Here is a 13,174-nt window from a genome sequence, read left to right on the forward strand (position 1 = left end):
GATAATACTGTGTTCAGGGGCCACTATGGGACATAATACTGTGTGCAGGGGCCACTATGGGGCATAATACTGTATGGAGGGGCCACTATGGGACATAATACTGTGTGCAGGGGACACTAAGGGACATAATACTGTGTGCAGGGGCCACTATGGAGCATAATACTGTGTGCAGGGGCCACTATGGGGCATAATAGTGTGTGCAGGGGCCACTATGGGGGATAATAGAGCGCGCAGGAATGCGTAGGAGGGCGTCGGCCGAGGTCTTCAGCGTCAGTGTTGGTTGGGGGGAGGGGGCATGTTAAAAGTTCGCCATGGGGCCCCGCCATTCCTAGTTACGCCACTGTGGGGCCCCTATTTCCCTTGCAGCACTTAGAATAGGGATGTGTTTTATGTCTTATGGGGTCACCTCCGGTAGTGACTGCTACTGCTTCCCCCTTTGTTCTTGGATATTATTGTATGTTAGGTCTGAGCTATGAGTAGGAATTACAGAGATTTACCTTCCTCCTCCTTCCTTTTAGATGAATGCTGTCGGCATCACTGAAAATGTTAAGGGTGATAACCGCAAATTTGAGATTTGGTACAGCGGCCGAGAAGAAGTTTATGTTGTACAGGTTTGATTTTTTAACTACTTTAATCATTTTTAAATATCTCCATGTGAATTAAAGAGGACTTGTATGTAACTACATGAATTCCCCTTCAAACAACAATTCTCAAACATCTTTTCTTACAAGTCTTACATTGTGCGGTTCCTCCGTTAATCCTCCTGGAAAGATATGAATACTGTAAGTTGTCAAGTAGGATTTACCAGTCAAAGGGGCGGATCCGTACACAATCTGACATTGCCGGCACTGATTGGACAGAGTCAGAATGTGCAGGGACACACCCACAATTACAAAACATTCTTTATTAATTTATTCATAAATTTCCTGTTGGAATAACAGAGGAACGGCGCAACACAGAGTTATAAGAAAAGAGACTTCAGAATTCTAATTTTAAAGGGGTTGTCGAGGATTTGGATCAATAGATGGGTAGCCAAGGTTAGTGTAAAAGAAAAAAAAAAAGGCAACTCACACTCATTGCTCCAACTCTACTTTCCATCACAAGCTGGGACTTGCAATGCTGGAAGCCCTGAAGTTTAGATGACCACCGAGACCAATCATTGACCTCAGCGGTCGCTGGACAGAGACAGGTGACATCATTCATATATGTCACTGGTTCCTTACTTGCAACTGGGGAGGGTGACTACAAGGGAATGAAAATATTTATTAAAACAGACATTCCAGGAGTGGGGACAGGTCTTCTTAAAAGGATATCTTCACTTATAGGGTCAATTCTAACGGGCAGTTCACACTACTGTTATTAATGTCCGTTGCTGTCTTCTGTTATAGGATGACAGCAATGGACATTAAACTGTCACAGAGAACGGTCACAGACTGATTCTGTGCCCGTTCCATTGACAGTAATGTAAACAACATGATTGAAACTATTTTTTGTCGTAATTGTTTCTTTGTAATGGAAGATACTGCGCATGCACCCGCGCCATTTTTGATAGAACTTTTACGTTATATAAAAGTTAAGTTTAATATAACTTTAGCGGTGCCTGAATAGACTTTTTAAAGGCTATTCACGCATATGTGGGGCTCTATCAGCATAATTTTGCTGATAGAGCCCCTTTAATGTCTGTTGCTGTCTTCCTATGATGGAAGACAACAATGGACATTAGAAATGGTAGTGTGTCTTATTTAGGGCATCTAAGGGGACTCCCTTTGTCAGGCTAAAAACTTGATTTTTTTCTGGAATCAGAGTGGAATATACAGAAAGAATTGTCAGAATCTGTTTGATCCCTAAAGTCTTTAGAAAGCTTTAGAAATGTTCAGAGCGGAATTGCTTATTTGTGCCAAATGTACCCCAGCTAAACCGCACGACACGTGTCTTTATAAAAGGCTTATAAGAACTACAAGTAGCTAATCTCTGTTCCAGGCTCAGACAGCGGATCAGAAGGCAGCATGGCTAAATGAAATCCGGAAGATACTGACCAGACAGCGAGAACTTATAAAAGGTATTAATATACTTCAAATATGCTTGTCCTTATCACGCTGTGCCTATACAGTACATGGTAAGCCATGTCTTACATACACTGTTCATTTTCGGTTGTAGTAGAGAAACTGAAGCAAAATTCCTTTTCAGACCAAGTTGTTCTCTCGCCACAAATCAATGAGGGGTAAGTGACCATTTACTAAGAATTGGCTGCTCTCTTATATACAATGCTAAGCATCTCAACAACAAGGAGGTAAAACATCTCCCCACCTTATACAATGATGGCAAATCTCTATGATCGAGGGGATCGGACTGCCAAGACCCCGTGCTGAGCCTTAAAATAAGATACTGAAATGCAAATTTCCTTTATTCTCAATATTCTCAATATTTTTGGAGGTCCCAGCGGTCAAATCCCCAATAATCATACAGATATAGAAAGATAAGTTACAACCCTCCTAATAATACTCATGAGAAGGGGAGTCCTAGTTCACTATTTGTATTAAGCGGCGGCCGAGCATGTGCGCTGACTTCCATGAGACTGGTGAAATAGCCAAATACTGTATCCCATAGATGTGTTTTATGGGGTCCCGATGGATAGGGTTGAGCCGATCTTGAGATTACAAGATCAATTTTAAAATCTGATCATTTTCCAGCCAATCCTGATCGTAATCGTGAAATTTGCTCGATCGCCGATCGGGATCCAATCTTTCCCGATCCCATGGGAAAATTCACTTTTAGGATTCAGCCAATCTTGAGATTTCAAAATCCGATTTCTGATCTTTTTCCAGCTGATCGCTATCGTGAATTTTGCTCATTTGCCGATTGGGATCCAATCTTTCGCGATCCCGAGCGCTCAACCCTAGTCAATGCTTCTCTATGGGAAAAGTCACTTTTAGGGTTGAGCCGATCTTGAGATTTCAAAATCCGATTCCCGATCATTTTCCAGCCGATCACAATCGTGACATTTGCTCATTCGCCGATCGGGATCCGATCTTTCCTGATCCCGATCGCTCAACCCTCCCCATTGATCAGTATCCTGTAGATAAGTAACAACTGTTGTAAGCAAGTGTAACTAAGTGTGTGAAGTCTTTGTCTCTTTTCCTCCCTTCATACTAATACCTATTTGTACAAGATCAGGTATTACCATCATGCTTGATATCTCATAGAGCTGCTGCCTTGTCCACTTTGCTAGATTATAAGCCTGTTGCATTACATCAGCATGTTCCCTGGGCTCTTCACCCATACTACTGCGACTACTAATGTGACAACTACTAATAATATGGCTACTACCACTAAGTATAAGGTTATTATGGGCCTATGGTATATTTTTCTCTCCTTTTAAAGGAAATTACAGAGGGCATCTGTCAGTTCAGAAGAAAATGACTCGGAAAACTCCAGTCCTATGCTGGAAGGGTTAAACATCTCACCTCAGCATAAACCGCACAAAGGTATGTATCATATACAAATACCATAAAGACGATAACCGAGAAATTGTTATATGTTATATATGGTATGATACCAGTTCAATATATGCCTCATTAAAGGTGCCATACACGGTAGAGTGATGGCGGCCAAACCTGTTGATTTCGGGAGGGCTGGATGACTGCCTAATGTGTACTGATGTGTTCCAACGTTCCCAAAAGATACACACTTGGTAGAATGTGACACAAGGAATGCTATCCTTCTTTACATCCATAGTTTACACTGACCCAAACATTCAAGGGAATTGATAGGGCCGCAATTACGGAGATATATAGGACCTGCAACTCATCAATTCGGCCCAGACACACAGCTGCAGAAATTGAGTTTATTGCCCCATTGAAATATATGGGTCAGTACTTTACTTGCAAAAATACGTTTGTGTGAATGAGGCCTTAACAGTCCCATCCATCAATATAATACTTATTGGATTAGCTACAGACTGACCATCAATAGGAAGGTTTTCATGGCAGTCATTGGATGTAAAATACTGATGGCCTCACCATCACTCTTTAATATAACATGTAAATTCAACCCATAGAATAGACTGCGCCTATAGTTTTAGGATTTTGTCTTCTATATACACAGGATGGCATGGAATGTCACAGTCTTTAGAAATATGTGAAGGTCTCGAAGGATGGTCGAGCCACCATTGTTCTTGTCCTTATTCAGACACAGAAGAGGAGGACACCGTCCAGCTGGTTGGTATTCTGTCTTATTATATCGGTTGTATGTATGCTTTTGTTGGAGGTGGAGAATTACTTAGTGACAGGGTTTCATCGCCGTGTTCTAGCCATTTTTTTTAAGCCCCATTGAAATTAATGGATTTATTCACACAGTTGTTTTATAACAGTCCGTGTGTCTGATTTGCTTAAAAATAAAGCAGCACTGTTTTTATGGAACCCTCAATACTCAAGTATTGGATCATTTCCATGATTATGAGAATAGTATACCATGTGAAGTGATCATGTCTGAACATTATTACATATTAAAAATTTAGATTCAATGTCTAAGTAAAACTCGGTAACTCCTACGCAGTGACTGGGGTGGAATGGGTGTGGACGCACAGGTGAGTTTGGGCCTCCGTATTTCCAGGCAGTGTTACAGTTTGTGCTGTCCTGATGATGGGCCAAGATGAAATGCTTTATTCTACCGACTCTATATGAATGTCTGTACATTGCTCTGTTTGTGTGACTATGTTGTAATTGCCTTGCATGCTATGTCGTAGTCTCCTGGTAAATACAAGGCCCTGGCTGACTGCAAGAAGAGAGGCTCGGATGATGTACTGGTGAAAAATGGAGATGTTATCCAGCTTTTACAGGAAGATGCTGAGGGACAGTGGTACTGGCTTCGTTCATTCTTCATACTCTTATAACCTAAGCTAAATCTTTGACATGATAGCTCCTTTGGTGGTGCTGCAGGAGGTGACCACTTGTTGTCTAGTTCCCTTGTAAATTCCAGCTGATGACTGCCGGCTCCAGTAGCAGGACCCGCTGTATCAGCAACACGAGGAAGGGTTAAAATCAGACACAAGGGGAGAGGGCCCCTCATGTGTTATGGGGCAATCCAGAATACACTTAGTGGATCGGTTAATAGATGGATGTACACCATACTTTGGTTAGAAAAAAATGAACGGTTATCATTTTTTTGCATCTATTAAACAGATACTAAAAACGTGGAGTGAAGGGCTCCTTAGAAGACTATTACTAAGAAGTCAAAGCCCATAGATGCTTAAAGATTTGGGCATCGTTCACATCTGCGTCGGAGTCTCCATTGTAGATTCCAGGGAAAATCTTCAGAGAGAAAAGTTCTGCGCGGAGTATTTTTCTCTCCACTGGTTTCAGTATAAAACCGGCAGATACCCATCGAACACCAGGTGGAGTCCATTATAGTCTATGGGGACTGCAGGTGTCTGCGAATAATTGCTGTTTCAGCAGATGCCTGTCCGTTGTTCAGGTACCATGGTGGATTTGGACAACTGTAGAGCTTGGTGCAAGTGTGAACCTATCCTTATCTGTTATTTTATAGAACTAGTCTTTGTGACGTGGTAGATGTTTTGATGGGTGGGACCTGGATAATGCTACTCCAAATGTTTGCTAAAATGCAGGAAGCATTCATCTTAGACCATGGACCATCTTTATGGATTAGTTCTTCTCTGTTCTCCTTCTAAGATGGAGAGAGCAGTGTACAGATCTATAGAAGATCTATGAGCCGCTACACCCTCCAAGGAGAGCAAACCTTAAATGAAAGATCGCTATGAGGTGTCAAAAATTTTACTAAACAAACCAAGCCTCATGCCATCAAACTTACATTTGTCCTCGTACAACCTTGGTAGCTGCAACGCAAATATACTGTATTTTATGATAGTGAATTGAGCCATAGTGACCTTTGTGTCTTCATGATAACAGGTTGGTGAAGAATCTGAACAGAAAAAAAGAAGGATGGATTCATGGAAACAACTTACAAATTATCATTGGTGAATGTAGGATGCGGGCATCCAAAATTACAGGTAACACTTGAAGTGGTGCAAGCAAGTCCACCTGTATAAAGCTGATGCTGGCTGGTCATTTTAAAGAGTCTCCCATTAGAATCTACCATTTTACCTTTGCTAGTCTTTTCATATTTGTTGTATATATGTATATATATAATATTAACAATAGTGTTTCCATAGAATAAATTCCCTTCAAAATCAGTAAAAACCCGACCCATCTCCCAAGTTCCCAATACACCACCCTAAAGTGACCTCCTGAATGTGATCATTTTATAATCCCTAATTTGATTTCCTATAGAATGGTGAATATTTATAGCCACATGTGAGCTGTTTATCATCAGATCTGTCGGCTTCTGTTAGTTATTACAATATAAGCTGACTTCCATCCCACTAAGCTAACATAGCGCGCGGTATCGGTCTTACAGATAAGGCTGAGTGGAGTTTTGGTTTCTGTGTTACTCTGCTCTATTTGGCACTCAATGAGCATTTAGTTGTGTAATAAATCACCATTTGACTAAGGGCCGGTTCTGTATCCTGATATCTAATGTTACTACTGGATTCATTTTGTAATAGATTAGGCCAAGTATCTAGATCTGAGTACCTTTATTATAAAAGCATGAGGAAGAGGTCCTATATTTAAAGGGAGATTATTAGGTCAAAAATACAAAAATACATCTTAAACCAATAATAGTGCCTTTAATAGGAGCAGATACATACCTTTGTGACCACAAACCAATGAAGCAGTTCTTAGTAGAGATGAGCAAACAGTAAAATGTCCGAGGTTCGATATTCGTTTCGAGTTGCCCCTCAATATTCGACTACTCGAATCGAATATCGAACCCTATTATAGTCTATGGGAGGAAAATGCTTGTTTCAGGGGTAGGCAACATTCGATCAAATTACACTTACTAAGTCCACGAGTGAGGGTTGGGCTGGATCCTCCGAGAAGTCTTCTCCCTGCAGTGACCCCGCGGCGTCTTTCGGCTCTTCATTCACTCTGCCAGGCATCGGGCCTGGGCAGAGCCGACTGCGCATGCCCACACTACAAGCGGACATGCACAGTCGGCTCTGCCCAGGCCCGATGCCTGGCAGAGTGAATGAAGAGCCGGAAGACACAGCGGGGGAGCTGCACGGAGAAGACTTCTAAAGGTAGGAGAAGAACCAGCGTTGATTGGCCGACTGTATAGCATTTGGCCAATCAATGCTGGTTCTGCATCGAACTTTTATATTCGAACAGGGAGTGGTACTCGATCGAGTACAAGTATTTCGAATACCATAGTATTCGATTGAATATCTACTCGATCAAGTACTACTTGCTCATCTCTAGTTCTTAGATAAACATCATTTTATGTACATGCAAAAGAGCCTGAACTGCATTGGGCGCGGGTCTGATTTTCCATCTACTCTCCTCTGAAATACTCACCTAATGATTGATGTTCCAGCCTCTGCCTGCATCACGGTAGTCTGTTGATAAATGTAGCAAATCAGGCTCCTCCCCCAGTGCACTTGCCAACTAATTTGCATATCTATAAAGTGATGATTATTAGAGATGAGCGAGTAGTATTCGATCGAGTATTCGATACGGTATTCGAAATACTCGTACTCAATCGAGTACCACTCGCTATTCGAATGGAAAAGTTCGATGCAGAACCAGCATTGATTGTCCGAATGCTATACAGTCGGCCAATCAACGCTGGTTCCTCTCCTACCTTTAGAAGTGTCCGCTTGTAGTGCCCGATGCCTGGCAGAGTGAATTCAGAGCCGGAAGACGCCGCGGGGACGCTGCACAGAGAAGACTGCACGGAGGATCCAGCCCGACCCTCACTCGTGGACTTGGTAAGTATAATTTGATCGAACGTTGCCTACCCCTGAAACGAGCATTATTCCCCCCATAGACTATAATAGGGTTCGATATTCGATTCGAATAGTCGAATATTGAGGGGCTACTCGAAACGAATATCGAACCTCGAACATTTTACTGTTCGCTCATCTCTAATGATTATCTCTCCATGGCTTCATCGCTTTGGGGCCCTCAAGCTATGTGTCTTCTTCTACTAAAGGCCCAAACATATTACTACTACTCAGCTCAACTTATGATAATGAAATATTATTTAGAGTACTGGGTTTTTGATCTTCACGTATCATCTTTAGTATCTTATTTCTTCTTAGTGAATGTCTTATGTAGTTCTATACAGAACACTAGAGTATATAGCTTGTGATGGTCAGGGAATCTGTACATACTGTAGATGACATCACTTGCCATGGTTCTCTTGAAGTCAATTGAAGCCTAAATTGTTAGAATGCTCATATAGGCACCTTACACCCTTTGTTTCTTATTTTTTGCAGATGCTGCTCTGTGTAGTTCAAGGAAGTTAAGCTCTCCTTGAAACACCCTGTAAATATGACTACGACATAGACCCATGGATGTTGCTAAAGCACTGTTGTCAGAGGCACTGTTACATGTTAATATCGCGACCACTCTTCTCCTACAACATCATCCATGACCTCCCTCTAAAGCCCAGACACCTTTTTCACGTGGACAAAGGACACTTTTAAGAACCTCATTTTGTAAGAAGGTTGTTGTACATTGGAAGATTCCATTTTTACCATGCTCCTTAGTACCATGACCTGATTTTTTCATCTTGGCTAATGAAATGTTTTTAACTGAATGTAAATACGTAAGCGCTGACATTTGTAGAAAATCCATTCCAAGCTCTATACATGTTTTACCGTTTTTGAGTAAAACGCCTGCACTTTATTCATCTTGACTACTTATGTCTTGATGAGGCTTCTCATGAGACAGCAGCTTGACGTTGGCCTTCTTTATATGAACTGGACGGGTTGATCTTGAACATTCTACATTGTTGCCACTACCTGCTTTATGGTGTAATGTGACAAATTGCAATAAAAAAAATAAATCTTGTTCTTCCCTGACATGGAGAAAAAATTTTTTTTATATTGTTCAATGTTTTCATGATGATCAGACATTGGAGGCCAATACCTATAAGATTGTAAGAAGCTCACATGATAACAACCCTGTCCATCCAAGTACGAGAGAGAATATATTTAATCCAATAAATAATGTCTTTTTTTCCATATAGATACACATAATAATAAAAAACTATAGATTGGGGTCCAGATATAGCGACCTATTACTTTTGGTTACCTTGGGCCAGTATCTTGAGTTGGTTTAGCTCTTCTTGTGTTTTTCTAAAGAGTACCAGGGACACAGAATATACAACATGGTGGCAAAGCGGTCACAGAGAGATCACAAGGTGTAGGACTAAAGGGGGCCATACACATTAGATCGATGTTGGACAAACCTGACAATTTCAGAATGGTAAGGATAAATTTGCCCAATCCTTTTTCTCAGTGGTGATGAAACAGGCGTCTTGCAGAAGTTGTTCATACTTGGCTAAGCTGAGTGTATATATGTAGTGGAGAGTCCTGAGGAACACCTCTCTAATAATGAAACAGAAAGCTTGAGAGGTAAAAGAGCAATAGGTGAGGTATAGGGCAGGGCGATTAATCAAAAAATAACCAAAGCCGAACATCAACCAGGATAGCCAATGTGATTTTATTCACATTGGTTATTTTGGTTCAGGTATTAGAATATTTGCAGTTTTGTTTAGTCCGAGCCAAAACTTCTATTCTAGACTCCAGAGTATAAAAAACACAGGGTCAGGGTCGGGGATCAAACATAACAAACAGTGTTACTCACCTCTCCTGCGCTCCAGTATGACTCCTTGTTGTCTTCAGAACTTCTGGCTGATGTGAGGGACCACTAAGGGACTGCTGAAGAGGCCTTACTGGTCATGTGGAGTTGTGATATGTGCATATAATAGTCAAAACATCACATGATGTTGAGGCCCCATCAGTGATCCCTGATGTAAACCTGAGCCCAGGAGAGGTGAGTAATACTATTTTATGTTTGATCAACTCCCCTGGTTCTCCGCTTATACTCCCCAGAGTATAACTGCAGTTTTGATTTGTCCACTTCAGTCCAAACGAGGTGAGAAGAATCTCCAATGTTTAGTCATACTGTAAAAGGGAGGTGAATTAAAATGGACATGACCTAAACAATTGCCATTAACCATAATTGAAGTAAAATACCCAATTAATTGCGAGTTAGATTTGGGTCATAACCGCCCAGCCCTAGTGAGGAATGATCGTATTGTGGTGGCACATGGCTGTTATCACCAAACAACTTCTCCCACCAGTCAATGCAGCAGCAATAATTCTGGTTTCTTGCAGCACCACCTATGCAGAAATAGCATTGAAATCAATAGAGTGGCCGAACAATACAAGGACACGTCAGAATCCACAAGCAGCAAAGACGCACTTAGCAATAGCTCTCCAATCTTCTAACAGATAAGGTCACATACTATCTCACCAGCTTGATCATTTGCTGAAGATTTAGGATCAATATGCTGTGTCACATAATTAATTATTGATTATGTCTCATCAGATTGGTAAATACATGTCACAGTCATAATGAACACTCAGACATGTCAACTGGTAGCATAGACACATAGATTATAGGCAAAAAGGGTTTACTATTGGTTTTCTGCTAAAATACTTCGGTGGCCAAGGATTGATGTTAGCTCTTTATATATCTTGGTATAGTTTCTTGGATATGTATGGTTTCTCGAAATCCCACTCCAGAAGAGGTCCCCAGCAGGTCATGTGATCGCCGGACTGACCTGCTGATTCAAATGCCTTTAGAACGTTCCTTCACATATGGCTAGGTGCTGGATGGTATACACTTATGGCAGTGGGACCGAATGAAACATCCGAATTCAGTGATCAAGAGCTGGCGACCAACACTTTCTCTATATTTATGGGTATGTTTAATTTATGGTTATGTTCACACAACGTATGTCAGTGCTGAATTTGATACGGATTCCGCCTCTAAATCAGTTCGTAATCCTGCCTGAAACCAATCTCTTTTGATTTCAATGGAAGGCAGGCGCTGATTTTTCGTTTAGATGATTTTTTAAGTGTCATATTCGATCTTCAGATGGATATCTCCCATTGAGGTGAATGGGAGGCAAAAAGTACTGCCTGGCAGGTGCAGAATTGCTGCAGAATTTGGTCAAGCAGAAAAATTCAGCTGTGTGAATGGGATCAGTTTGGCACCATGGCATAATAGGCTATTACATACAGTAGACATCCAGACTGTATTTCCCTACCTTAACTTGATCATGTGAACCCAGTTTAAGCTAAGTGTTCAAGTGCTTTTCCCAGAAACATAACCATATATAAGTATGCAGACAATTAAAAGTTAAATTTGATGAATTTTAGATTTTCTCTTACCCTTCGTTCACATCTGCATTGGTGGTATTCCGTCCGGGGAAGTCCGCATGAGGACCCCCCCTTCCGGAACGGAATACCAAACGCAACTCCTAGTGGTGTGCCAGTGAAAGCACACGGACCCCATAGACTATAATGGGGTTCATGTGCTTGCTGCGCACTTTCCGCACGAGTCCTGCAGACAGCATGCGGCAAGCAAATCTATGGGTCCATGTGCTTTCACTGCATAGCACTTGCAGTTGCATTCAGTATTCTGTTCGGGGTTCCAATGCGGACTGACGAACACAGATGTGAACAAAGGGTTACTCTCTATTATCATCTTATTGGTGACAGACCATCTGTTGCCTTGATAAGTTGCCTTTGCATACGACCATGAATGCAGGAACTTCTATGGTCTGGCACTTGTCAGAAACCCAGCCATGATTTCCTTATTATATACAGGTCATCAGGAAGGGACACGAGATGTAAAGAAGAAAAGCCACAAAAAGCATATAATGGAGGGGCAACACGGTGGCTGAGTGGTTAGCCTGGGTTCGAATCCTACCAGGAACAACATCTGCAAGGAGTTTGTATGTATGCCTCCCATTCTACAAAGACATACTAATAGGGAACCAAATGTACAGTATGATCCCTATATGGGGCTCGCAATCTACATAAAAAAAAAGTAAATAATGGCTGATTTTCTACCAGACCATAGAACGTTCCTGCATTCATGGTCTTATCCATTGGCAAGCTATGAAGACAACAGACCGCCACCACTAAGATAGCTAAAAAAAATTCTAATTCTAAAAGTTCTAATTCCCTACAAATTTAAATATGTTCATGGTAAAACTCATTTTACGGCTTTGATCACTACATATACTGTAATATACCTGCAGCGTTGTATGAACAGTGTTCTAGTAGATTTAGTTCACGGTTCCTTTTTCTCTACTTCTAATATCCATTGTAAAGTCTTAAAATTTGTTTCATCGAATAGAACAAATCTTAGATCTCTCATCTAACATATCGAACTGTAGCAAGGGCTTAAACAGAGATCATCTATAACAAAATATTTAGCGGATAATCCAAGCAACTCCTTAACTTTTTAATTTTCTTAGCTAAAGTTAAACATTTCACGATGAGTCATACGGTTTTACAAGAAGAATATTTCCATGAGTGTTAAAGCCAGAACAAGAAAATATCTTCTGCTCTAATCCCATTCTGGATTAAGTGAGTTTTGTGTTACTCAGTATCCAGTCAGTGAATCGGGAGACTCGAGTGTACACTCCATATTTGTCTTTCTCGGCACATTTATCACCCCAGCTGGTAATTCCAGTTAGAAACCAAACACTTCTAAATTCAGAAGAATGTGGGCCGCCACTATCCCCCTGACACGTGTCCTTCTCTTCATCAGAATATCCAGCACAGAACATGGTTGTGGACACATGAAATCGACTTGACTTTTTGCAAGTGGCTCGGTCAATGTTGGGCACGGCCAGCTTCTGAAGTTTTATAGTTGGTCTTCCTTGGAACCTTACATGGCCCCAGCCAGTCACCCAACTGTGTGGGATGGTTTTCAGTAGTTTGTCTGTGAAATCCCTGTTTCCAATGCAGATGGGTCTTGCATAGTCATTGAGTTTGATGGAGTCCGCTAGTTCCACGAGGGCGATGTCATTGTTGTATTTATTCCTGGTGGCGTTGTAGGTGGAATGTGTGATAACTCGCGCTATGTTCAGATATTGTTCAGTACCCTCCGCAACGTCTGTGTTATGGTCTCCTGTTCAATAGAAATGAAAAAGTTTATTGACTCCTATGTATTCGCAATACTCCCCATGTCTTCGATGTCAACAAATACGATGCAAGTCAAATAACCAA

The 13,174-nt window shown here is 41.3% G+C and overlaps 2 protein-coding genes across 5 annotated transcripts in view; one reads left to right on the forward strand and one right to left on the reverse strand.

The window, feature by feature from the left end:
- Positions 1-8,932, forward strand: part of MCF2 (MCF.2 cell line derived transforming sequence) — a 116,088-nt gene extending 107,156 nt beyond the window's left edge. For 2 of the 4 annotated variants that reach the window (XM_075260022.1, XM_075260025.1), the window contains 8 exons: positions 519-611; positions 1,981-2,059; positions 2,158-2,221; positions 3,382-3,485; positions 4,105-4,217; positions 4,745-4,857; positions 5,925-6,025; positions 8,354-8,932. In XM_075260022.1, coding sequence (XP_075116123.1) covers positions 519-611; positions 1,981-2,059; positions 2,158-2,221; positions 3,382-3,485; positions 4,105-4,217; positions 4,745-4,857; positions 5,925-6,025; positions 8,354-8,394 — 708 coding nt within the window. In that variant the 3' untranslated portion in view covers positions 8,395-8,932. The remainder of the gene's footprint in view (positions 1-518; positions 612-1,980; positions 2,060-2,157; positions 2,222-3,381; positions 3,486-4,104; positions 4,218-4,744; positions 4,858-5,924; positions 6,026-8,353) is intronic. The other 2 variants (XM_075260024.1, XM_075260023.1) reach the window with 2 other exon arrangements.
- Positions 8,933-12,525: 3,593 nt separating this feature from the next.
- The window catches only part of F9 (coagulation factor IX), a 31,460-nt gene continuing 30,811 nt past the window's right edge, over positions 12,526-13,174 (reverse strand). Inside the window, exon 8 of the mRNA XM_075259700.1 lies at positions 12,526-13,076. Coding sequence (XP_075115801.1) covers positions 12,526-13,076 — 551 coding nt within the window. The remainder of the gene's footprint in view (positions 13,077-13,174) is intronic.

The sequence above is a fragment of the Leptodactylus fuscus genome, chromosome 11 (assembly GCF_031893055.1).
Source record: "Leptodactylus fuscus isolate aLepFus1 chromosome 11, aLepFus1.hap2, whole genome shotgun sequence".
In the NCBI taxonomy this organism is placed as follows: Eukaryota; Metazoa; Chordata; class Amphibia; order Anura; family Leptodactylidae; genus Leptodactylus; species Leptodactylus fuscus.